Source organism: Haematobia irritans, chromosome 2 (assembly GCF_050003625.1).
Source record: "Haematobia irritans isolate KBUSLIRL chromosome 2, ASM5000362v1, whole genome shotgun sequence".
Classification (NCBI taxonomy): domain Eukaryota; kingdom Metazoa; phylum Arthropoda; class Insecta; order Diptera; family Muscidae; genus Haematobia; species Haematobia irritans.
The window spans coordinates 194,128,223-194,156,009 of NC_134398.1; the positions used below are offsets into that span (position 1 = coordinate 194,128,223).

A 27,787-nucleotide genomic window follows, 5' to 3' on the forward strand; every position below is an offset into this window, starting at 1 on the left:
TCAGATGAATATTAAGATAATCAATAACCTAATAGTTTCTTTATTTATAGATTATATAAAATTTTCTTTAAACCATGTCGTAATTGGTAAATTTTGTTGCTTTATTTTTCTCCAAACCCTATATATGTAAATCCAGTAAAAGTTTTGCAATTCCAAACAATTATACACTGCGGAGAAATCTGCCAAAACTTCCAAATTATATCTGAAGAAGGAAAACAGTAGCTATTTCCTTAAACACCATGTACTCGTCAATCGATAACTACATCTCCAGTAATTTGTATTAGGAAAAATTTTAATGCATGGCAAAAATATTGCAGTTACCTTCGTTTTTTACAGTGAAAATCTAGCGAAATTTTTTGCTAAGTGTAATTTTTCCAGGATACTTCTTTTTATACCCTCCACCATAGGATGGGGGTATATTAACTTTGTCATTCCGTTTGTAACACATCGAAATATTGCTCTAAGACCCCATAAAGTATATATTCTGGGTCGTGGTGAAATTCTGAGTCGATCTGAGCATGTCCGTCCGTCTGTTGAAATCACGCTAACTTCCGAACGAAACAAGCTATCGACTTGAAACTTGGCACAAGTAGTTGTTATTGATGTAGGTCAGTTGTATCAATGATGGCAAATGGGTCATATCGGTCAACTTTTACGTATAGCCCTCATATAAACGGACCCCCAAATTTGGCTTGCGGATCCGAACGAAACAAGCTATCGATTTGGCACAAGTAGTTGTTATTGATGTAGGTCAGTTGTATCAATGATGGCAAATGGGCCATATCGGCCGATCCGGCTGAAATTTGGTGCATGGTGCTAGTATATGGTCTCTAACAACCATGCAAAAATTGGTTCATATCGGTCCATAATTATATATAGCCCCCATATAAACCGATCTCCAGATTTGGCTTGCGGATCCTCTAAGAGAAGCAAATTTCATCGGATCCGGCTGTAATTTGGTATATGGTGTCAGCATATGAACAACCATGCACAAATTGGTACACATCGATACATAATTATAAAGGGTGATTTGTTAAGAGCTTGATAACTTTAAAAAAAAAAAAAAACGCATAAAATTTGCAAAATCTCATCGGTTCTTTATTTGAAACGTTAGATTGGTCCATGACATTTACTTTTTGAAGATAATTTCATTTAAATGTTGACCGCGGCTGCGTCTTAGGTGGTCCATTCGGAAAGTCCAATTTTGGGCAACTTTTTCGAGCATTTCGGCCGGAATAGCCCGAATTTCTTCGGAAATGTTGTCTTCCAAAGCTGGAATAGTTGCTGGCTTATTTCTGTAGACTTTAGACTTGACGTAGCCCCACAAAAAATAGTCTAAAGGCGTCAAATCGCATGATCTTGGTGGCCAACTTACCGGTCCATTTCTTGAGATGAATTGTTCTCCGAAGTTTTCCCTCAAAATGGCCATAGAATCGCGAGCTGTGTGGCATGTAGCGCCATCTTGTTGAAACCACATGTCAACCAAGTTCAGTTCTTCCATTTTTGGCAACAAAAAGTTTGTTAGCATCGAACGATAGCGATCGCCATTCACCGTAACGTTGCGTCCAACAGCATCTTTGAAAAAATACGGTCCAATGATTCCACCAGCGTACAAACCACACCAAACAGTGCATTTTTCGGGATGCATGGGCAGTTCTTGAACGGCTTCTGGTTGCTCTTCACTCCAAATGCGGCAATTTTGCTTATTTACGTAGCCATTCAACCAGAAATGAGCCTCATCGCTGAACAAAATTTGTCGATAAAAAAGCGGATTTTCTGCCAACTTTTCTAGGGCCCATTCACTGAAAATTCGACGTTGTGGCAGATCGTTCGGCTATTCATGATGAAATGTCAAAGCATACTGAGCATCTTTCTCTTTGACACCATGTCTGAAATCCCACGTGATCTGTCAAATACTAATGCATGAAAATCCTAACCTCAAAAGAATCACCCTTTATATAGCCCCCATATAAACCGATCCCCTGATTTGGCTTGCGGAGCCTCTAAGAGAAGCAAATTTCATCCGATCTGGCTGAAATTTAGTACATGGTAAGTATGGTCTCTAACAAATATGCAAAAATTGATCCACAGCGGCCAATAATTATATATAGCCCCCATATAAACCCCATATAGTATATGGCCGTTAACAACCATGTCTAACTATTTATTTATTTATTTGTATTCACACACAACACGATATAAAACCGTTTTATTTACAGTGTGTGATTTGAAAAGTACAATCATTTAATACACAAACATGATACGATTTGGAAAACTACATATAATAAATTATTAATGACTTTTGTAACGAGACGAAAGAAAAAAAAATTAATTACAATTATCAATTATCAATTTAATTAAAGTATTTGTATAAAGCATTTTTAATTTATTTTTTTTATAAAAGTGTGCGTTAGGTTTTTAGTTTTAGGATATTAGTTTTAAACATCACATTTAGCCTTTCTTTGTTTTTATTTTCATAATTTTCATATATATTTCGTTTTATTATAGATTTTTCACTTAGTGTTTTTAAAATATGTATTAGTTAGTTTTATCATTTCAAGCAAATACCTGTAATCATTTGTATTATCTATCAACATATAGTCCGCATGGGCTCGGTTTGATTAAATAAATATGAATATGAAAAGCATCGCATGAGTGCAATTATTAGGTGCTTTTTTAGATCAATTTAGAACGACGCCAATAAGAGCCCCTTCAAACTGTTAGACAAAGTGCATTTTAAGACAGTTGTAAAAGAATCGTTGTGATCAAGTAATGTACGATTGTTTAGAATTTTATTAATTTAAATAAAAATTTATAAAATATACCAGGTATAACATTTATACGAATAAAACCACATTGAACATAATGTCTTAAGAAAGGAATTGTGGAATGTATAAGTTGCAATTCTACTATATTCGGTAGATGCTCCAGCGTCTATCAGTGTTTATTCTTGATGGAGGCAGCGTGTATGGAAAAATATCAGAAAAACTATCACTTTATTCCATTTGAAAAGTCGAAAATTGTTCACCAATATACCTTTCATAATTTTAAGCGTAATAAATATGTTTTCTGTCCTGTACATTTTGTACTTTTTTATAAACTTCCCCCATCACAGTCGGCGATTGTTGTTGTGTCACTTAGGATGAAATGAAACTTTGAAATGCTGGCTGGGTTTATTTGTATAAATTGTATTGGCGTCGTTTTAAATGTTATCTAAAAAGGCACCTTTTAATTGCACTCATGCGATACATTTTTATAGTAACTTGGCGTGGTACAACTTCTCAATAGTGATGCCACTTTTGCGACGAGTTTTGGATACCATATACGTCTGTTTTCGGCGCGGTGGGGATTCTCAGAAGTGCCGTCAAATTCAAAAAATGCTGCAGGGCAGGAGCCCAGTAAGAAATTTGATATTTATTCAAGTTCAAAAATTCATGACATTTACAACATAACATAACTGGGAACGTTTTGATTATCACAAAACAAATAAAAAAAATAGTTTTATTTGGTACCGAATTAGTACAGCAAACTAGCAATATTTTCTCACCTTAAAGGTAAGTACTATGTTCGCTTTTCGAGTTGAAATTTTCGCGGTTACTTTAATAAAACAGTTCAATATGAAGCAGATAAATTAATTCAATTGATGCGCAGTTTCTTGTTCCCCTAGATTTCGGCAAGACGTTACAGGAATATTTTGGTTTTAATTTATAATTTTGATTATTTCAGGAAAAGTAATCGCGAAAATAAAGTGATTTTCAACTCGAAAACCGAACATAGTACCCACCTTAAGGCCGGTACTATGTTCATTCTTGCGAAAAATTTTTATGGAAACCATTATTTCGCACATAGAAAGCGGCGATTTTTTAGGTAGGTTGGAGCGCTATTTTACAGGGAGCGATATTGGATTAAGTTGGTGGTTGTTGCTTGTTTTTACAAAATAACATTTTATTTTTCCTTGGGCAATTGATCTGCTATTCCTTTGATCCTTTGTATAGTTTCGGAACAAAAATATGGTCCGTGTTTGATTTATAAACCCACACAAATAGTTTTTAATAAATAAATTATTTCTTAATTCACATTGCAAATGGCGCCGTGCTATAAACGTCAGCTTTTCAACACGAAAAAACAAAGTATCACAAATGGAAAAAATTTCGCAAATTTTTCGCATTTTTTGGTTTTGTATGGAGTTTCAACGCGAAAACCGAACAGAGTACCGGCCTTTAGTATAAACTTTCGGTTTCGAACAGACCCTTTGTTTGTTATATTCGCAAACGCTCACGCTGTTATTTAAAAGCATCATTGGAAAAACAAGTCAATGTGGTGAGAATATTTCACATCAGCTGATTATCTTAAAATTCAATTAAACCCTTCTGCGCCAGAATTAGATATAAGATATATTGTTATTGGATATCATTGACATCTTTACTTTATTAGAGCAGAATATGTAAAAATCGTTAAAAGTGGTCTCAAAGAAATTTCTGCCAAATAAGCAATAGTACGTTATTAGTGGGAATCAAACGTATTGGTAAAAGTTCGCTCAGGTCTAAATTTGCAACTTCCGTCGGTGCCCAATAGGTTAATACAATAAGCAGAAATAATAACAGTTTCATAGTTATGTATTAAAAATAAACAATAGGGCAAATTTTATGAAAGAAAATGATAAAAAAGTCACTTGCGAATAAATTATTCTTTGTTCGATCATACACTTCCAAAGCTAAGCGACAATTACTCAAGCAGGATGAAACAAAAATTAGTGGTAAGACCTCTAGAGTAGAGTATAGCTAAATTATACATTCGAGTAAATAACTTTTTAATTCCAGTCTTAGAATCAAAGCCTTCAAATCCTCACAAACACCGCGTTTACGTTTGGGGTTACCAGGAAACGGGAGCTTTGGGCAATCTAACCAATGTAAAAAAAGCCCAGGAACGTTACACGGATATGGTTCATCATCCCACTCGCATGCAGTTTTCAGTTAATAATGACGTACAAGACATAACAGCCGGGTATGGATTTTCAGCTTTTGCTGTAAAAAGGTCAGATGGTGAAACACTTTTTGGATCAGGACTAAATACAGATTCACAATTGGGTCTTCAAATGAGAGGCAATCCCAAGGATCCACAAAATCTCGATATAATAATATATCCCACACCTATTAAGTTGCCACGAATTGAGGGAGAGACTGATGAAGATATGATGGTTCGAAGTATGTCGGCCGGAAGGGCTCATTTGGTTGTTGTCACTAACAACGGTATGATATTTACTATGGGCAACAACTCTTATGGCCAATGTTGTAGAGAAATTATTGAAGATGAACAGTACAAAGGTAGTACATTGATTCACCGACTATCGGAGAAGGATATTTGCGGTGAAGAGGATTCCATTATCGATGTAGTATGCGGACAAGATCATACAATGTTCCTGACAAAATTGGGCCATGTATATACTTGCGGTTGGGGAGCTGATGGGCAAACTGGTCAAGGGCATTTCACTACAAATGGTCGCATATCTCAAGCGCTTGGTGATATTTCCCGCGAACACATAGTAAAATTATCCTGTGCTTCCGATTGTGTGTTAGCCCTGAATGACAAAGGTGATGTATTTGGTTGGGGTAACTCAGAATATGGACAATTGGATGACTCTGAAAACGCTGAAAGTCAAATTAATTCACCTCGGCATCTTCAATTAACCAAAGGTATTGGAAAATTTAAGGACATAGCTTCCGGTGGATCTTTTTGCATGGTTCTCAACGAGGAAGGATTGGTATATACATGGGGCTATGGTATCTTGGGTTTCGGTCCCTATGTAGAGCAGTCCTCTAAACCTCAACATTTGCTACCAGCTCTTTTTGGGCGAAACGATTTTAGTGACAAAGCCTATGTCGTGTCCATAGGTTGTGGTGTTTTCCACATGGGTGCAATTAATTCAGATGGGGATTTATTTATGTGGGGTAAAAATCGTTGTGGTCACTTGGGATTGGGGCACAAACAAGACCAATTCTTTCCTCTGAAAACTGCTGTTAATGGAAAAGTCACAAAAGTGGCATATGGGGTTGATCACACGCTAGCTATGTGTAAGCCTTTTATATAGGATAAAAATGTATATCTTTTAATTCATGTTTTTGTTGTTAATAAAAAATACTAGAAAATATCATACAGTGTATGAACTTCAATATTTTCTGTACTCAGAAAATCCACAATATCATTATATTTGAAACGAAATGCATGATAATTTTTCAAAAAAAAAAAAATTAATTGGGACATATTAAAAATCAATATAAAAATATAAATTTGTAACAAAATAAAATAAATTATAACAAAAATTGATACCATTTCTAAATATTCCAACTAATTGGACTTAATGCATTGGCCATTCACATTTCTGAAAAATTTGTCTTCATGTATATTTTTACATTAAAGGCCGGTATGCACCTCTAGCGAAAAATTTCATTCCCATAAGAAATGCATTGCTATTTATGCTAACGAAATTTTCGGTAGCGTTCAATTTCGTAAGCTTGTACGCACCTCTAATGAAAATAACAGGGTTGTCAAAAGCATATTTTGGCAGCAAACATTTAATTTATTACAATCATTGTGTGCGTAAGAGTTTTAAAAGGTCTGTAAATAATAAACAATTTATTTGAGGAATATTTGGAACATATATTAACAATTTTTAAAAGCGATTAGCTGCTTTACAATTTGTGTACACAGCCCTGTTTTTTTGTTGTAGACTTAAATAAATTTTTGCTACCGAAAATTTCGCTGGAGGTGCATACCGGCCTTAACAGCCTATTTCTGCTATCCGAATTCTAGTCTTCGTTCGCATACAAAACATAGACCAAGGAAAAGGTGTGGATGAATAGTATTTTATAAACTTTCACAATATTTGGTGTTTCAACGAGAGAACAAAGGAAAGAAAACAAATTAAAGCCAAATTAAAGAAACACTCAATTGCAGACGAAAAAGAGCCATCTACAGTGTGCAGACAAACTACAGCGCTGTGAATTCACTTGAGATGTCTATACCTTCCTTGGTCTATGGTACAAAACGCAAAACAGCTGATTTTGGTTTCCCTAAGGGGTATCTAAACGAAAATCGAAACGAAAGTCAATGCGAACGAAGACGTAACGTAATCTCAAAGACTGGGTTTCTGTAACTCGATTCGTTCGCATTTTGTCGAACTGAAATGTCAAAACCACTCACTTGGTAAAGACCTTTCGATTTGTGAAAAAGGCATTAGTAAATAAGGAAAAACTTAATAATTTATAAATTTATTAACGGTTTTAATGTAAATATGTGATAAAAGTGATTTTATCGATCTATTTATTCTTTATAACCGCCATAGGGACCGTTTAATGAAAAGTCTAACTCGAACAAACACATACATTTCGAATGAAACACTCATTAAAAGGAGAACTGAACTGTAATTATGGGTAGGTACTATGTTCGGTTTTCGAGTTGAAAACCACATTATTTTCGCGAGTACTTTTCCTTAAATAATCAAAATTATAAATGAAAACAAACTTATTCCTGTAAAGTCTTGCCGAAAACTAATGGAACAAGAAACTACACATCAATTGAGTTAATTTGTCTGCTTTATATTGAACTGTTTTAATAAAGTAACCACGAAAATTTCAACGCGAAAAGCGAACATAGTACTTACCTTATTGTAGAAATATGGAAATACAAATCCTTATCTCTCTACGCGGGCTAATTTGTTAAAAAATTATTGAACTAAACCAAATATCAGAAGCAGGAAAATTTTGCCAAATAAACGGGGATGCCAGATTGAATTTTATGGAAAATAATTTTTAAAATGTATGGGCCTTTTTCAAGAAATTCAAATAATTGAGATCTGGTAATGCTAGCATTTGACAGTAACGTAAGCCATGCGAACGAACGAAAGGAAGTTAGAGAAACCCAAATCTAGACGAAAGTGAGTGACTACCGTTCGTTCGCAATTGCTTTCGTTCGGATATCAGAAATAGGCTGTAATACTTTGAAAGTTTGGTGGAAAAACCTTATATAGTACCCACCACGGCAGATTTAAGGTAGTTTTATAAACAAAAATGTCAATAGCCATATTGAAACTTTGATTGTCAGTCAAAGTGATTTAAATTTCCCACTTAAAGGCCGGTACTCTGTTCGGTTTTCGCGTTGAAACTCCATACAAAACCAAAACATGCGAAAAATTTGCGAAATTTTTTCCATTTGTGATACTTTGTTTTTTCGTGTTGAAAAACTGACGTTTATAGCACGGCGCCATTTGCAATGTGAATTAAGAAATAATTTATTTATTAAAAACTATTTGTGCGGGTTTATAAATCAAACACGGACCATATTTTTGTTCCGAAACTATACAAAGGATCAAAGGAATAGCAGATCAATTGCCCAAGGAAAAATAAAATGTTATTTTGTAAAAACAAGCAACAACCACCAACTTAATCCAATATCGCTCCCTGTAAAATAACGTTCCAAGCTACCTAAAAAAACGCCGCTTTCTATGTGCGAAATAATGGTTTCCATAAAAATTTTTCGCAAGAATGAACATAGTACCGGCCTTAAGGTAGGTACTATGTTCGGTTTCCGAAGCGAAATCCCATACAAAACCAAAAATGCGAAAAACTACCGAAATATTTTTTCATTTGTGGTACTTTGTTTTTTTTTTTCGAGTTGAAAAACTGACATAAAGTGCATAGTCCCTAATTAGGTCGGCTTTAAATCCTTCCATATGTTGAGATTAGTTAGTTTCAAAACATGGCGCCATTTGTAATGTGAATTAAGAAATAATTGATTTATTCAAATGATTTGTGTTAAATTAGAATACAAAAGTGGTTCGCGTTGTTATTTAAAAATGCAATTCGATTGACGAAATAAAAATAACGGCGTGCTATATGTATATAACATATATAACAGCATCTGGTTCTTTAGCCGTTTCTGCCACAGTAGCATCTGCCCTCACATCCCTGACACCCACAATTGCAGCCACTACATCAGCTACAGTGAACAACTCCAACATAGCACCCTCAACACCTGCCACGACCACAGTGGCTGTGACCGCAAATATTGTATTGCAACAACCAAATACAACGGCCGCCCAAGTAGTGAGTGGTCCCATTGGGGTGGCAGCAAATACTACTCCAACATTAGCCACTATTACTAATTCTTCAAATGCAATATCGACTGTTGCTGCCGTTAGTAATACAAATGCAATACTAATGCAATGGAGGTTTCACAATCATCCACAATAGTATCACCAGCAGCTGGATCGAATGTTGTTGTTCCCACCACTACAATGGCTTTAGCAGGAGCTACCGTGGGACTTAAGTCTGGTCCAGATATTACAATGACATTGAACCGTATAAATACGGCAGAGAATGAAGTTGATGTGGAGGAATGTTTACCAGGTGATGTTGTTAAATTGGATTTTGCTGGCGAAGAAGTGGCTGGGTGAAATTTTACCCCTAAAGGTGGGTACTATGTTCGGTTTTCGAGTTGAAAACCACTTTATTTTCGCGATTACTTTTCCTCAAATAATCAAAATTATAAATGAAAACAAACTTATTCCTGTAAAGTGTTATCGAAATCTAGAGAAAGAAGACACAGCGCATCAATTGAGTTAATTTATCTGCTTTATATTGAACTGTTTTAATAAAGTAACCACGAAAATTTCAACGCGAAAAGCGAACATAGTACTTACCTTAAGGAATGTCTTCTAGGAGTTTCCAATCGGCGACCGGTGCCCGTTGGAAACTCCGCCTATTACAACAGTACCATCATCGCTTCAGCCATCGGCAACAATAGCATTCCATCAGCGTCATATTGTAGAGATACAACCAGGCCACCATTTATCATCATCCCCTGCTAATTTAGAATTGACTAATGTTATGCAACATAATGTTTGCACAGAACACGAAGAAGTAGAAGAAGCTAATTGTCATAATACTGCAGATGTAATCGATGAAGATTTCTTTTTTAAAATATGCTTAAAAACGATTTCGTCTTATCTCTGTAAACCCAGTGCTTCTACATTCAACGCCCATTTTTTACAAAGAAATGAATTGTATTTTTTTTTTATTATTTTACCGCTCCTCGTAATTGCTCCCTTTTCCATTTGTTAAGCGAGCTCGTTTTTTGTGTGTAAGAGGCGTAAATGAATGAGAACTGAACAAAAGAAATGTTAATGCAATTTTAATTTTTAATGGAAACAACATGAAAGCTAAATATGAGAAATGATAATTAAAAATTTTTAAATATAACAATATTAATGAAAGAAAGCTGATAATCCAGAAAAGAAAACATTGTGTTCTAGTGTCTTTAATTAGTGTATAAATGTACAAATTAAAAAAAAATAATAATAAAATTATAATCGAACTTGTTTTATTTTTATATACCGGGGTATAGGTAATTGGGTGGTCTTATACGTTTTATACTTTTTAATATAAAATTAGTAAATTTTTCTGAACAAAGTTATATCCAAAATAAATGTTTATAGCAAATAATTAAATAATTTTTATTTAAGTAGCAATGATGTATTCATCATCTGTCCAAAATGGTTGCGATAGGCTGGAATGAAACGATTTAATTTCGTTGTGGCTTTTAAATTTCAGTTAGCGGCATTCTTGCATTTAATCAATTCAAAACACTGGTTGAATTTCATAACGTGACTGAAATAGTTATTGGAACTTATACATTGGGAGAGTATAACATCCTTCAGTAAACCAGCCAATTGCTTCTCAATGTATTAATTTCAGTCAACGAAGAGTCTGGTATAGAACACTAACATCCCTTTGTGACGAAATATAAGTCGGGAACAGTGACTTTGGCTTAGGAACTACCCTTGAACTTGAGTTATGGGCTTAAGTTGGTTGTTCCCCCCCGATGTAACAACATTGGCAAATGAAATGGCATTATTATCCTTTGTGGGAACCGTGGTGGTGACCACTGGATTTGAAATTGCTAGTGAGGCGGCAACAGCATGGTATTGCAATGCGATTGTGTAGATATTGTGGACACCAACGAATTAAGTTTGTTGATGAATGAGTCCATTGCTGCTCATGATGTAAAAGTTAGCATAACACCGGAATTATATGTTTTTTTGATGTGCGTTACAAATTGACGGTATCCATTTGGAAAAGCTGAAGAAGACAATGTACCACATGTTGTAAAAGCTGTTGCAGAATGTGGTAAGACACCAGGGGTAGAGCGGCTGGAGCTTTATTCTTAATAATTATTAGTGTCCAGTGCTGTATGAGATTTTTTTGCAAAACAATCCAAAAACTGGTAGAAAAACACTTTTCAAAACAATTATCATGAATGCGTGTATGTAAACAATCAGCTGCTGCGTATGTATAAGTAAAAATAGTATGACATTTGGCGATGTTGTCAATTAAATTGCGGAGAAATAAACGTGGAATAGCTCCAAAATAGCTGTTTTCTTCATTCGAAATGTATTGTCAACACTCTCATTTTTCAACGCGAAAGAATGGTTAAGTGAAGTTTTTTTCGTGCCAACAAACATAGTACCCACCTTTACAAACAATGTGTTCAACAAGTGGGAAATTTAAAATAGGGAAAATCTGGAAAAGTATCGATGTATGCTTCGAAATATGAGGAAATGTGTTACGGTTCGCAAGACTAATTGAAATAATTCTTACCATCAATTATGAGGACCATTTATTTCGAAACTTTTGTCATAAATTTAAAACAAATTCAATATTTCAAAATTTTTGGTATAAAATAATTTTATTTTGAATTTTTTTTGTCACTATTGTCTATTAAACATTGGCGTAGCTAGCAACATTCTCTTAAGGGGTAAAAGTTACAATATTTGCTCATTGTGAAAATATCTCAAAAAGAGTAAAAATAAATTCTTGTAGATGGGGAGAAACCAGAATATTTAATTCAATGATATATAATTATAGTTTGAAGAAATACGGTATGGTATTTTTAGGGGGAGATGACAAACCCATAAAACTAATTAGCTATGCCTATGCTATTAATTAACTACCGACAATATCAAAGTTCTGTAATCACCTGATAGCAAGAAACTACCTTCCTAAATATGTCTTGGTACCCACTTTCAAATGTCAAAAAGTGACTAGAAAATCATTTGTTCAAAATAAAAGAGAACATTTCGAGAAGTAGTTAGGATGTTATTTATGCCAAATTGTAACACCGAAAATAGACAGATTTTTAACGGTAAATCGAACATCTTAAAAGTATTTAAATGTTTAAGCTCGTTTATTTGAGTTGACAATCATTCCTTCTCTCTTATCACTGAGAGCTTTCCTATTCCAAGTTTAGCTCAATTACAAGGGACCTCCTTTTTATAGCCGGGAAATATGGGAACAAATCTACTTTGAGTGTAGGAGAAGGGATTTCAAATCGAGAAAGAAGCTACTCAAATTGGAACATTCTGAGTTCTCTCGCCTCCCAATAGAACTGGGATATATTCGTTTCTCGTTTTACAGGTGGTTCAAATTCGAAAATCGTACAGAGAATGAATGAAAAATTTGAATTTCCGTACGGAATAACTGATAATCTGTAAAGCGCATAAAACGCATTATACGGTGTTCTCACCAAGCATGTTTTGGGGTTTGAAATGTTTTCCCTTTATAAGCACTTCAAAACGAGTCGTTTTCTCCATACTAAAAAACAAATTCAAAACACAAGTTTTCCTCCAAAACACGTCAATTTGGAATATACCCCGAATAACATGCCCTATTCAAAATATATGTCGAAAATATTAAAATAAGTTTCATAGAAAAATAAGAATAAACAAAGGCTTTTAAGAACATGGACATGTGAAAATAACATAACATTTTTTCCCTTTGCGCTCGCGGTAATTATTTGGACATAGGTTGCATATATGTGAATTTCGAGTAAATGTGAATTTCTAGTTTCCATGGTAACTGTCAAACTAAAACATCTCAACTCGGAGTGAACGGTGAAATGTTTTGGAAAAACGAATGAGGAAAACGAGTCGGTGGGAACATAGCATTACACACATTTGTTGAACGATAAGTCGCCATGTTATAACTACCCTTAATATATTTGAGTGCCTTCAGCTGACAGTGAGAAGTTGCCAGTACACACAAAAAGTGGTTGATATTATTGAAACGCATTTGTATTAGGTACCAGCCATAGACGAAAGACAGAATGCAAGCAAATTAAGCAATTGAGAGAGGTGTCTGAACGGATTCGCGTAGTGAAAAAATGTTGTAATTTATTCATTTGTGGAAGTCCAAAATACTGAAATCCTCGCAAATATTTACCATAAAATCATAAGAAAAATTACAATTTGTTTAACCAGTGAAAAAATAGACATATTGGAAAAAATATAAAAGTTCTTTCCAGTGAAGGCAAAAGAAGAAAAAAAAAGTGATTCAAGAAGGCTAAAAAAATAGCAAGTGAAATTTTCCAAGTGGAAATGGTGAAATATGTTTTATTGAATTCATTAAACGAAAAAGTGTACTAAATATCGACAAGTATAATTCGGAAAATATTTTTCACTTGACTTGGTGGATAGAAAGTAAATATTCATATTGCAACTTTCCATAGGCAATGGGAAAATAATTCAATATTGTCGTCATCATTTGTGAGAGATCTCGCCCACAAAACAGAATAAAATTCAATATTTGCAAGAAGTGAAGTAACAAGAAGCTTCAACAAATGATCGAATTATCTTGTTGAAAGAAGAAATTTAATTTTAAGGACTAGAAACCCGCTGGATCAGATCGGAAAATCTTTAGACTAAATAGCCGTTTTTTGTGTGGAAATGCATTAAAGGGCTGGGGCTGCTTTTTCCCAAAGAAGAAGAAAAAAAGGAAAACGCATTTTCATCGTACATCGCTCGTCTCCGGTAGGTACACACACAAAATATCCATCCAGTCATTTTATCCCCATCTATTCTGTAGTGTAGTTGAAAAGTGTCGAAGAGTTCGTCGCTCAGCTCGCTCGTTCATTTCATATACACCGTTGCCGCCGATGTTGACGTTGTCGTAGACCACATCGTCATTACCATCATCATCATGGTCGTCATTAACTCTGTCGTTTCTATTCCTTTCGTTTGCTCCTGGTCTTTTATTCTCTCTCAGTACGTGAGCAAATACTACTTACTACTCCCAAATTATATATATATATAGTCAGGGATTCAAATATCTGACTCCCTTGTTGCAGGCGCCGGGCTTGTGCGCTTTCTTCTCTCATTTCATTTGCGCCGTATGTGTTTTGGTTCTTCCTTTTTATGGTGTATTATGCATTTCTTCTCCCTCTCTGAACAACATAATAACAACAACAACAATATAAGGACACCAAAAAAAGCACCACCCAAAAACTTGATGTCTGTGAGTGAGCATCAAACTCTAATTCACCTTTTTCAAATATCCTTTGTGTTTGTTGAGAATTCACCATTTCATTGATTTGAAACCACCTTAACATCTCATTTTGGTATTGTCTGCTATTGTCCTCGTTGCTGTGTTTTTGTCATAGAGAATATTTCGTTATCCTTCGCATTCGTTTGTGTGACGCCTAGAGTATATTTCATCATTATTGTAATCGTGCGTTCTTTTCTTCTGTGTCAGTGAAATTCGTACGCTATTTATAGGAAGCCGGTATATTTACCGTTACACCGGTTGTGTTAATCACAAATCTCGCTACCCCCATTTCGCCTCACCACATGTACATACACACTGGCACGCACACGTTAAACGACCTCTTTTTTTATTTACACCCCTTTCGGAAAACAACCACTTTTCGCATCATTTTGTTTTCAGTTTTGTTTTTATTTCTATTTTGTTGTTGCTGTGCATTATTTGTGTAAATGTAAATTAAAAATATTGAGATAAAATATTTGGTAAAAAATAATGTAGCGGCCGGCCTAACCAGAGATTGTCGTTATGCAATTCGACCTCCCTAAATGCCAGAGGTCCCCAATCTAATATGCAAATATACATGTTTGGATAAACTTCTTGTCGACGACGATTGAATAGCACATATTCGAGATTGACCAGTTTCAATCCAGACAGAAAAGCGTGGGTTGGACAATGAGTATGGGCCACTCATCTTGGAGAGAAATCTCTAAAACTTTTTCCAACTGGAAATATGTGGGCTGTGCCTACCGGAATCGAACGGAAAAAATCTCAAAATTTCTTCCAAATAAAAATATGCGGATTATCCGAATCAGCATAGAATGGTGATCGTAATCTACTCAAATATATATCATGTATTCCAGACTCTCTAGGGTATCCATTTTGTGTTATAGGCCACTTATCCTATAGAGAAATAAACAAACTTCTTCCAACTGAAAATATGTGGGCTGTCTGAACCAGACACGAATTGAAGTAATTTCCCAATTCAATTCCAACTGGAAATATCTGGGCTGCCCAGACCAGCAAGGAATGGATGTAGGAACCGAGATCTACTAAAGTATAATTCATATATTCTAGACCCGCTGTAAGTCGAGATATTGTCCATGTTGTGTTATGGGCCACTCCAAACAGAAAAGTGTGGGTTGTCCAAATCAGCGTGGAATGGTAGTATAAAGCGTGATCTACTCAAAAATATAATTCGAGTACCCCATACCATCTGGGGAGTTTTGAGATGTTTCCCATTTTGTGTTATGGGCCACTCATCATGGATAGAAATCTCCAAATTTCTGCCAAATGGAAATATGTGGTCTGGCCAAACATGAAGGAATGGTGTTTTATGAAAATATTCTACAAAAAGAAATTCAATGATTAGAGTAACGGTATTGCTTACGTTTGAGGATACTAACTCAGTTTTGTTTGGACATCAAAATATTTCTGTATGGTTTACCTCGCCAGCAAAAACTTTATAAGTAGTTGGGATGAAAAATTGCTTACCAATATCATTTATGTCATACAAACAGCAATACCGTATGCATGGGAATAATTACTTACTGTCTTCGGACGATTCTGTTTACCACACATCAGATTTTCATGATTAATCTGAAATCCTATATAATTTATATTGTTGAGTGTAGTAAATTATGGTTTTATTTAGCCACGTCCGTCTTGGGGAATGTTGCAATTTGAGTCCAATTTCCTTAAAATTTGAAATGTAGGGTCTATCACCGAGTATGAAACCAATCTCTCGATTACACATTTTGAAATTTGTAAATTTTTATAAATTAAAAAATAAATAGAAAAATGCAGACCCGAAATGTTACAACAAACTCCCCAATTTGATGTATAACCTGAGATAGACCTATTGAACTAAATATTTTATTAAGCGAAGAAACCTCCAGCGCCTCCTTGAGATTGAAAGTTCAAACAATGATTAATCGAATTATCCGAAATTTTGAGAAATTGTAAGAATAACAAAAAAATCTTAAGGCCCACAAACTGAGATTGAATTCATTGAACCAAAAGTTCGATTAAACGAACAAAAGATATGTAGATTTAAGCTCGTCAAAGACTCACTCTAGTTCTTGTCGTTACTTGAAACCACGAATGCGTAACGAAACTAAAATGTTGTTTCACAGCCAAATTAATAATAGCTGTTCAAATTATGGACTTGATTAGAATTACGAGTACGAGATTTTATTGTTCACTCACGCTTATGAATTTCTGAACGTTGAGATTAAACGTTCCACTTATCTCTCTTTCCCAAAAGTTAAAGATTTTATTGACCCAAAATAAACGTTTCAACCCGCCAATTTATGGTAACCAATATTTATATTGAAGTAAGTTATTGTGTGGGATAAATAAAATCTTTCAATTACACTACACAACTAATTAAATAACACTGTAATATAAAAACGATATGACGTCGAAAATAGTGTTAAAATTTAAGAGTATAGATCTGAAAGTATTGTTTAAAAATTCCACTTGAATTAAAAAACTAAACCAATTAAAATTATTATTTTTGAATTTTTTCAAAAATTTTTGTCAGATTATTCAAGAAATAATAATACAAATAACAAGATAACGAATGGGGTATAATGAGTGATAGATTAAAAAAAAGTATTAATTAAGAGTTAATCAACAATATGCATTCACATACGTGCACACACACACATTCAACTTATCCCATCTGTTGGTCCCATCGGCAATATGGCAAAGCAAATACAAATATCCAATGTCCTTTCTCTTAACGAATACCAGTCAGCAAGTGTAAACGTCATTAGCAGTAACAACAACAAATATGTATGTATATAAAATAAATATTGTTACTGTTCAACCATACTCTATACTTCACACTTCGACTTACTCTGGTGTATATTATGTAAAGCTTACTCTCTTTCTCGTTCTTAAATGGGAGTTGGGTAAGATAGTGTTTGCGCTCACGAGTTGAAAAGTATAGATTTCGTATAGAGGTATTATGTCCTTTTTCTGTTGCATTTGTTATTTGTTGTTGCCGAGTGGATTTTTGAAATTCTTTTTCCGATTTGTTTTCTTTTATATACATACTAGAGAGTGATAAAAGAGAAAGAGGAGTGGCAGGATAGTGGGTTTAGGTATTTTCAAAGGGAAAATTGATATTGTAATAAGTGGACATTATATCCCATATAATAAAAATGAAAATTTCACATATATTTACATATACATATACACTTGAACATGTGTAATATCAAGAATGGAAAAATTAATTCTTCCATTTAGGAGTAAAAAGACAGTATGATTATATGATAGTCGCTTTTTAAGAAAGGTAAAAAAATATGAGGGTTGCCTTTTATATTTCGAGATTAGAAAACAGAAACAAATATTAATCGAAAGTAGCTTTATTGTTTTCCAAAATATTCCCCATTAATATCTATACACTTTTGTATGCGTTTGAACCAATTGTCGAAGCACTTTTGCTACTCTTATTGAGATATCTTCAAAACAAGCATTCTGAATGTATCAATCGCTTTTTCAGGTGTCGAAAAACGTGAAAAACTTATTTAAATTTTTTACTTGCGGGATTAAAAGGAAGCCCTTTGAGTGCTCAAAAATCCAGTTGATTGAGCCGATGTATGGTAGCTCGCTTTGTCGTGGTTAAGAGTGATCTGTTTTCGGCGGTTGGATTTCCTGATTTCTTGGAAGAAAACTGGTAAACAAATGGTTGTGTGCCATTCAGAATTAACTGTGATGTTCTAGTAGTGGTACGATTGCAACAGTTTTTCCGAGAAAACAGGCGATCATGTTTGGAAGTGCTTCGTGCACGAGCAACTTTTGTTGGATTTGACACATCTAGAAGCAACCTTGCAGTCGACTGCAGTTTATGTGTAAATTCACCATAGACGTGTTTCGAAGCATCGCGATCCGATTTTGGACGACCTTCACGAAATTTGTCTTGGATTGAACTACGACCTCGATTGTATTCATCATAGAATCGATAAACATTGGTCCTCCAAAAGTTCAACGATGCACTGCTGTCGTGTTAATCCACGTCGAAAGTTGTTAAAAAAATTAATTTTGCGGGCGAAACTGCCAGTTCGCAGATTGCAACACTAGGGTTGTCCAATCCCGAAACATAAAAGACAATCCTCGTACAGCATATACAATATCACGTTGCCAAGTATTATGCGATTGAGTATTGTATTGATGAGAAATTTTTGAATAATCGGTTTATTAAGATCGACTTAAAATTGGATTCGACCTTAAAAGACGATTCGTCCTTCATAGTAGAGGTATGCACGTGAGTAATATTTTGCTCAGGCACACTCACGACGGAGAAATCTTATTCACACACACTCACGCACGATATTTTTTGGTAGGTTATGTTAGGTTATGTGGCAGCCCGATGTATCAGACTCACTTAGACTATTCAGTCCATTGTGATACCACAGTGGCGGTTTATTAAGATCGACTTAAAATTGGATTCGACCTTAAAAGACGATTCGTCCTTCATAGTAGATTTGTGCACGTGAGTAATATTTTGCTCACGCTCACGCACACTCACGACGGAGAAATCTTATTCACACACACTCACGCACGATATTTTTTGGTAGGTTAGGTAAGGTTATGTGGCTGCCCGATGTATCAGGCTCACTTAGACTATTCAGTCCATTGTGATACCACAGTGGTGAACTTCTCTCTTATCACTGAGTGCTACCCGATTCCATGTTAAGCTCAATGACAAGGGACCTCCGTTTTATAGCCGAGTCCGAACGGCGTTCCACATTCCAGTGAAACCACTTAGAGAAGCCTTGAAACCCTCAGAAATGTCACCAGCATTACTGAGGTGGGATAATCCACCGCTGAAAAACTTTTTGGTGTTCGGTCGTAGCAGGAATCGAACCCACGACCTTGTGTATGCTAACCATTGCACCACGGTGGCTTTTTGGTAGGACTCACGCTCACGAAAAGAAAATTTGTACTCACGCACGAAAATCTTTTAAATGTCGTGACTCATGAAAAATATCGTGACTCACGAAAAATTTTATGAGTAATTTACCTGTAGAACCTGATTGAAAACATGAGTATGGTTAAAATCGAGTGCGTTATAAAACTCTTACCACCTAGGATGTCATTAAAATTATAAATGAATTCAGCTCGTAAGCATTTTATGTTCGTAAGCGGGATCATTTTTATAAACGTAAAAATTCATTTAATTTTTTAATGATTTTCATCTATTTCCCGATTAAAATCAATTTCCGATTGTTTTTTTTTGTTGAAAAGCTTGGTTAGTCAAAAATAATATTATAGTCTTTTGCGCCGAACGACAAATAGTTAAATGCACATGTATATCCATATTCTGGGCGAAAATATAAAATGTAAACAATTCTTCCAATAGACCTATTATAATGATTTGCCCATAATATAAGTTGTTTGTCCAATTGGAGTATTCTCCAATTAGAAAGGAAAGAAATTTGTTATTATTTTGTTCTTTAGGCAAAGTAGTAAATGGCCGAACCACCACCCATAGTTCGCACAACCAAAAGCGTGCAGGTAGCCAGACGGCATGGTTAAAAATATGTTTTGGGGGTAAATGGTGTGTCAAGTGGTGAAATACAACACGTTTGCCACGTCACTTTGAATATGTCATCCAGAAAAAAATTTATTTACATATTTTAATATAGATTTTAGTATAGGCCAAGTAACGGCTTTTGAAGTGTTTTTATGTGTATGGTATAGAATTTCGTATATAAATAAGGGTTGTTTATGTCTTGATAACGACAAAAAGGAGAGTTTGCGAATTCACGAGTTTCTGATTTCACAATTATGTAATGAAATTGTTTACCAATTGGTAGACAGAAAATTCTGTGTCCAATCTCAGACTAATAGAATATTCACCCATGATTTAAGCCCATAAGTGAAACTGATGACATGTGAATTGTTCTTGTCGCTTATGGTGAGTGTGGTGTGGGAAACAGAAATTTATGTAGGAGCGCTTGAATAATTCCAACAAAGAGTTTTCTGGCTATGGTGTCATTGGAGCTTTGGAAACATAGTTCCAATGATCATTCCATGATCAATAACTTATGATCGTAATTCCGTTATTTAATTTCAATGACCTTGTTTTGATTATCCCTTTCTTTAAAATGTAGTAAACTTACATATACAAAAATTTCCCTTCTTTGGAAATGTTTATTATTTTTAATTAACCAAATCAATAACATCCGTTCATCATACTCAAAATTTGCATGTGATAGATGGGGAAATGAACGGCGGAATCCATACTCAATACATTTCTTCGTTACGACGATATGTTCAATTATTTGTCTTTATTTTTAATGGCTCATAAATATCAAAATTTTTTTTTATTAATATCAATTTGATTTTTCTTCGTTGCATGGATCGACATTTTTTCCTTTGTGAGATATAATATGTTTTCTATTATAGTAAGTTTTCAATTAGGTCATATATTGAAATATTGGTTGGATCATAAAATAAAAGGTGAACATATTATTGCTTATGTATATGCAGTAGAGACGTTAGCTGGATTTTTGTTGGTGGTGGTGATCAAAGAAAGGTTGAAATGTCTCATGAAAATCTTAGTTTCAGTTATTTTTTGTTCGATATAATTATACAACTAATGGAATCAATTACATATTTATTCAAATTATTTAAAACAAATACACAAAAATTTAATTGGTCGATAGGCTCAATAAGAAAAGATTTTCCACATGACATATCTCTCCTTTTTTTCTTACCCACACAGAAAAAATATGTTTTGTCTTCAATCACGAAATTAATTGGTCCAATTCATTTTTAATTGAAATGTCTTCAATCAATCACCAAAGTCAATTAAAAAATTAATTTTTCCAATTAAAGAATTAATTAATACTTTTAATTTGCGGGATTGTTTTTTGTTTCAATTAAAAAATTAGTTGATTATTGTTGTTGATTGTTTACAATTCTATTAAAATTTTAATTGGAAAATTTTTGGTGATATTTTTTTTTTCTGTGCAGCCAAACCAAACCCGACTTACTTACTACCGGATCAATCGGTATGTATCACCAGAGTTCCTCGATCTGGATTCAAGCCGATGCTCCAAAACGCAACACAACATTCGATGATAATACTGTTACAACAACAAAAAGTTTGAAGAGTGGCCATCACCGGTCACAGCTACCAATACCATTAGTAGGGATGCAAAATTCAATTTATTTTTATTTAATTATTTATAAATAGTTTATAAGTTATACAATAATCCTTACAGTTTATGTAAATCTAAAAAATATTAAATCTCGAATATTAACAAATTTAGAAAATTTATCAAATCAATGAGGACATTGGAAGCTATTATTAAATTCAGCCAATGAATACGACAACTGGTTTATTGGAACTTATCGTAGATACAGTTGAATATTTTGTCTGGTAAAAAACCCGATATTCGGAAAAAAGTTTGAAGAGTGACCATCACCGGTCACAGCTGCCAATACCATTAGTAGGGATGCAAAATTCAATTTATTTTTATTTAATTATTTATAAATCGTTTATAAGTTATACAATATTCCTTACAGGCTACTAAAAAATATTAAATCTCGAATATTAACAAATTTAGAAAATTGATCAAATATATCTATGAGGACATTGGAAGCTATTATTAAATTCAGCCAATGCATACGACAACTGGTTTATTGGAACTTATCGTTGAATTTACAGTTGAATATTTTGTCTTCTTGTCAAAAAACCCGATATTCGGAAATTCAGGTTTGAACGTGCTTAGCAACTCCTTTGTTTTTTCTAGTCTAATTTTTCACGTTGGTGTAAGATATATGGGGCATCGGCGGTCCAAGCAGCCAATTCCATTACTGGAGATGTAACTTTCAATTTATCGTAACTGCACTCGCATTGGGCAATTTTTCTTGTCAGAAAACGCGAAATTCGGAAATTCACCTCGTTTGATCTTTCGAGTACGTTGGTATAAGATCGTAGGTCACTTGGAACTTCTATATACCCACATGTCAAAAAATTTCTAATTTTTCATAGGATAGTTTCAGCTTATTATACGAGGCTTCATTCGCAGAAACGTTTCAAGTATTGTTGCATTGTTGTAGATCACCACGCAGAACCGTTTCAAGGGTTGTTGAATTTTTTGTAAATCACCACGAAGGCTTTTGGATACTCTGTCTGCCAGCATCATTATAACGATTTATGGTGTGATGGTTAAGTTAGGTTATGTATAGTGGCAGCCCGGTGTTTCACGCTCATTTATACTATTCAGTCCATTGTGATACCACAGTGGTGAACTTCTCTCTTATCATTGAGTCCTGCCCGATTCTATGTGAAGCTCAATGACAAAGGACCTCCTTTTTATAGCCGAGTCCGAACGGCGTTCCACATTGCAGTGAAACCACTTAGAGAAGCTTTGAAACACTTAGAAATGTCACCAGCATTACTGAGGTGGGATAATCCAACGCTGAAAAACTTTTTGGTGTTTGGTCGAAACTGTGTTTGTGGATGTGATACACAAAGACTTCCTTTTTTTCTGTCAATCATATATGTTTTTGCTCCAAATATATTGCCAGCTCGCAACAACATTTTCAAATTTGTTTCCATCATGTTTCTTCTCACCGTGTTGAATAACACAAACGGTGAATAGGAAGAAGATGTACTCCTCCACCCCATTATCTATTTGCTCTGTACAAATAAGGAGAAGCTCGATAATTCATAAAAAAAGAAACTTACAACTCCTAGTACTATTATGTTACTATATACAAGGAGTAATACTACTACATACCCTTGTCGTCAACAACAATATGAAATCTCTAAAAATAATATTAATAACAATGAATGAAAAGAAGTTGCTGTTGTTGTTGATTCGAAGTTCACTTGAATATTGCCGGATTCATTTGGTGTCATCGTCTTTGCAACAAAATAAAGACATGCCACAATCGTCGCGTACACAATACCACAACAAGCAACAGCGCATGCTAGTCATCCCCAATGACTGGCTAGGTTGGAGACTCCACAAATGGTTGTCTACCAAGTATTGTGTTGTTTGTCTTTTGGTTGAGCTAAGAGTCTTAGTGATACTCGAGCATAGTACTACTAGTAACTACCACTACAACTTGGAAGCCGAGAAGTTCATTGGCCATTAACAAAACCAAAAGTGCCATTAAGTGCACAAAGATTCATAATGACAGCCGCCAACAATAACAACAATAACGAGTCGTGGAAATTTGTCAAAGATTGAAATTATCATCATTATTATTATTATTATTTGAACATGAATTTTTTTTGGGAGATTTCCAATATTTTTCTCTCTTACCGAAATACAAGGCTATTTGTTTTGACTGTGATGGAAAATTAAAAAAAGTTGTTTTAGCCTTAGTTCATTTAAATCAATTTGACAAATATAATTTTCCTCTATTGGTTAAGCTACTCTTGTAGTTTAGTCAACGCATGGTTTTAAGCTGAAATCAAAATAATAATAATAATTGAAGAAGAAACCAACAATAACAAAACAAAACAAATAAATTTTTATTGGCCAAATGTGGAAGAAAAGGAGAGTAGTATTCGCTCCCTTTTCCACTCCTACAACTATAGTACAAGTTCAACATATTTTTCACTAATATTGCAGAAGAGTAAATGGGATCATGCTATATTGCCGAAGACATCGCGGTTTCGCACAATGGGTCCACTAATTATTTATTTTTTTGAATTACCTTTATAAGTTTTAAAGTACAATTTTTTCCAGCTCTCATTGATTTCATATTTCAAGGATTTAGTTTATATGTTGGCAAAATGTTCTCCTGGTTTTCGCACAATGAACCCAAAAATGATTTTTTTTGGGAATTACCTTTATACGTTTTAAAATACATTATAACGCCTTTTAGGAACTTCCTATTCCAAAGAGTTCTCTTGGTTTTCGCTTAGTGGTCCCAGAAGTTATTTTGTTTATGTTTTAGCAAGTTTTCCATAGAAAGTTGGTATTCTGAAATTCTTTCTGGTATAAGCATTGAAAAAAATTTTAAATGTTTTTTTTTTAAACTGTCGTGTTCATAATCCATTGCAGAAAGTTTTTGCACAATGAACCAATAAATGCAAATGCTCTGATTTTACTCGCACAGAAGAAAGTAAACTATGTTGTGGGGAAAATGAAATATCTCGCGCTACAGTTTATTGTATTCCAAATTTTGAGATTAATTAACTACCATTTAGGAAATGCATACTTCTCCTAAAGCAAATATGAACTAAAAATAAAGAAAATATCTTAGGTGCCAGATCATTCCCGTTTTAGCCATGCTGTAGTTCATTTTTACACCCTCAAAAAAATCGCTTCTCTAACATATGTTCCAAACATATTTTGCAGGATGTTTGTTTTATGTGAACATATTATATGTTTGGAAGCATTTTGAGCCCTAAAATATTATATGCTTGGAAGAATTTTCCCAAAGAAGATTGTCCTCATTTCCTCACATAATTTTTACTTCCACGATTTTTTTTAGTTCTTGGCACCTTTTTCTGTAATACAAATAATGTTGAAGAAATTATTCAATTTTATAAATTTTTGAAATTTTACCTTTCGCCTGGACGGAGAATTGAACCAAGGACTAATCCGTTTGTAATCCAACACACTATCCACTAGGCTACGTAGCTGTTATAGTCACCACGTTGACCACGTTGTTGGCCACGTGGAGCAGTGGTTAGCATGTCTGCCTTGTTTCCGAAACAACATACAAGCGGTTTCACAGAAATTGCTCTTTTTTGATTCTCTCGCTGTGTTATGTTGATATCTCTCGTCAACCCTCTCGGTTTCCATCTCTATTTTTTCTCTATACTCTCTCTGTCGCTCTCTGAATAGAATATCACAACATATGTATGTTTACTCGAAATTTGTAAATATATGTATGTTTACATTCACACATATTATTTTTATCAAACATTCATAATATATTCAAACATATTAAAATATATGTCCCAAACATTTAGTGTTAGTTTAGGAACATTACATGTTTGCACTTAAATATATTGTGTTTGAAAGTTGTGCCTGAAACACATTTTGTTTATATCGGAACATATGAAGAACATATTTTTCTAACAGTGTACATTTTTACTGAAAGGGGTACGTAAAACTTCTGTTATAAATCGTTCTCATCAAGCCTGTTTTGGGGTTTGAAATTTGTTCCCTTTATAAGCATTTCAAAACGAGTTGTTTTCGCCATACAAATAAAGTTCAAAACATAAGAATGTGTGAAAATAAAACTTTAAAAAAATTGTCCTTTGCGGTCGCGGTATTTATTTGAACATTCAAAAGAAAGTTTACTTGGATTCAAAGATTTTGAATTTGATGATTTTCATTTTGATTCCGAGCCAAAAATAAAATAAAGACTGTACCTCATACAATAGTATCCCCACATTTTATCTTTTTTTGTTAATTTGGTTAATTTCAAAAGATCTAAAACAAAAGATGCCGAATCCTTAATATAAGTCTTAGCCTATATTTGAAGCATACTCATCTTTAATCCAAAGATTCAATATCTCAGTTAATTTAATGATTATTTCTTCAAGTCAAAAATGTTTTTCCTTACTTTAAGCTTACTAGCCTTCAAAGATATATGACTTTAACACAAATTTCCACAATCCGTTTCCTACATTTAAAGAAAATACTTTCTATCTAAACCAAAGGTTATGAACTTTCTTTTAATTAAAATTTCATTATTTTAAAGAAATTTGTCCTTAATATTTTGTAAATTGAGTGACCTAAATTTTAGACTGCATATATTTGAATTTAGAGTAAATTAGAATTTCTAGTTTCCATAGTAATTGTCAAAATTAAACAACCCAACTCGGTGTGAACCCTGAAACTTTTCGGAAAAACGAATGAGTCCGAATAAGTCATTAGTTAGCATTAAACTCATTTCTATGTCATTGAAATTTTACGAGCATTTAGTTCATAAAATTTTTGAGACATACTTGGAATAAAGAAAAATTCGTTGGACTGGTGAAAATTTCTAATATATCAAAATATTTTTTTGCAATAAATATATCTTAATTTTAGCATCAGATTTACAACTTTTTCTGTTCGATTTTTTTTTCAATAACTTTATTGCCGGTTATCTGTCCTGTTGACGAAGGTATTTTGGTTTTCCCACAATGTGTGCAAAAATGTTTGTTTTCTTTCCTTATATGTTTTCTAAAATAAATTTCAATTGTATTCATATCTTACTTATATTTAAAATATTAGACTTCACTATAGGTTTTCCTTAGTTGTAAAGGACGCTGGGTTTACACAAAAATTGGGCCAAAAATAAATCTATTTTAGATTTTTACCAATATTATCAGATTTGTCCATCTTTTATTATATTCAAGTCCTATTGAAGAAAGTCTTTTGGATTTCTAACATCAATAATTTTTCATACTTTTTTTTGCCAGATTTTTTTTGGGATAATTAATTTTTGTCGAAAGCAACTTATAGTATTTCATAAATTTTCCAAACATTACAGTCAAACTATAATCTAACTTATCTATTTGGGATCATTTGAAGCAGTCCATGCCAGACCATAGAAAAAACACACAACATTTCACCTATTCAACTGGTGGAATAGTTCAACATATTGTACATCCCGTTCACACATATACGCGATTCTCGTTGATATGCAATCAAATAAAATTAAAACAATTAACAATTATAGTCATTGTCATTCGCATAAATTGAAATGAAAACTGAAACGAGTGATCTTCACACATCCACGCAGCAGCTGCAAATGGCGCAATGCCTCATAGAGGTCTGCAAATATTTGAAAGTGAATTTTTTATTTTTCAAGATATAAAGCGTCTGCCAAGCGTCGTTGCCATTTCCACCATTTCGCACTTTTACGTGTTTTTTCTTATAGAGAAAGACGATTTGGCGATGTTATACATATATAAAAATGCCATTATAGGAAATAAAAAATTTGATAAAAATCAAACATATGGTGTTTACAATAGGAAAAGAGGTGAAAACCACTTCAGCCCTTGTGAATGTTTTTTTACATTAAGGAGTACAATATAATTGGAAATTAAAAACGTTGTCGCTTTGGTTAGAACATACCTTGATCAAATTTTTATTATATCAATTACCGATGTGTGATTTTCAATTTAACCATAGGATGGAGAAAATTCATTATTCAGTTTGTCACATTTCGAAATATCAATTCCTCACCATACAAGGTACACGCTCACAAAAAATCGCTTCTGTAACATATACTCCCAAACATATTTTGCTTCAAGCATATATATTTTTGGGTATTGCCCAAACATTTATATGTTTGATCTCTTCCAATATATAATATGTTTGAAAGCATATTGGTCTAAACAATATATGTTTGGGTAGTCTAAGTTCCAAACATTTTGTATTTATGCATCCAAATTCAATAATGTTGTCTTCCAAAAAACAATATGTTATTAC

General features: G+C 33.8%; 3 protein-coding genes across 4 annotated transcripts in view; all 3 read left to right on the forward strand.

Annotated features, from left to right (window-relative positions):
* Positions 1 to 4,391: 4,391 nt before the first annotated feature.
* Positions 4,392 to 6,148, forward strand: LOC142226869 (RCC1-like G exchanging factor-like protein). Its single transcript, XM_075297107.1, has 2 exons — positions 4,392 to 4,756; positions 4,821 to 6,148. The coding sequence occupies exons 1-2, from the start codon at positions 4,657 to 4,659 to the stop codon at positions 6,086 to 6,088; spliced, it is 1,368 nt and encodes a 455-aa protein (XP_075153222.1). The 5' UTR covers positions 4,392 to 4,656; the 3' UTR covers positions 6,089 to 6,148.
* Positions 6,149 to 8,691: 2,543 nt separating this feature from the next.
* On the forward strand, positions 8,692 to 10,366 carry LOC142226867 (uncharacterized). Of its 2 annotated transcripts, XM_075297105.1 has the most exons (3): positions 8,692 to 9,022; positions 9,056 to 9,467; positions 9,704 to 10,366. In XM_075297105.1, exons 1-2 carry the CDS (start codon positions 8,892 to 8,894, stop codon positions 9,246 to 9,248), a joined length of 324 nt encoding a protein of 107 aa, XP_075153220.1. In that variant the 5' UTR covers positions 8,692 to 8,891; the 3' UTR covers positions 9,249 to 9,467; positions 9,704 to 10,366. The 2 variants fall into 2 exon arrangements, with proteins under 2 accessions (XP_075153220.1, XP_075153219.1); XM_075297104.1 differs by having other exon boundaries at positions 8,709 to 9,467.
* Positions 10,367 to 13,152: 2,786 nt separating this feature from the next.
* Positions 13,153 to 27,787, forward strand: part of dock (SH2/SH3 adaptor protein dock) — a 73,987-nt gene continuing 59,352 nt past the window's right edge. Inside the window, exon 1 of the mRNA XM_075297106.1 lies at positions 13,153 to 13,861. The gene's annotated coding sequence lies outside the window, so the exon portion shown is untranslated. The remainder of the gene's footprint in view (positions 13,862 to 27,787) is intronic.

Coding starts and splice junctions, on each gene's coding strand:
- LOC142226869 (XM_075297107.1), top strand. CDS start 4,657: ATGATAAAAAAGTCACTTGCGAATAAATTATTCTTTGTTCGATCATAC. Junction 4,757..4,820: donor GGATGAAACAAAAATTAGTG/GTAAGACCTCTA, acceptor TTTTAATTCCAG/TCTTAGAATCAAAGCCTTCA.
- LOC142226867 (XM_075297104.1), top strand. CDS start 8,892: ATGTATATAACATATATAACAGCATCTGGTTCTTTAGCCGTTTCTGCC.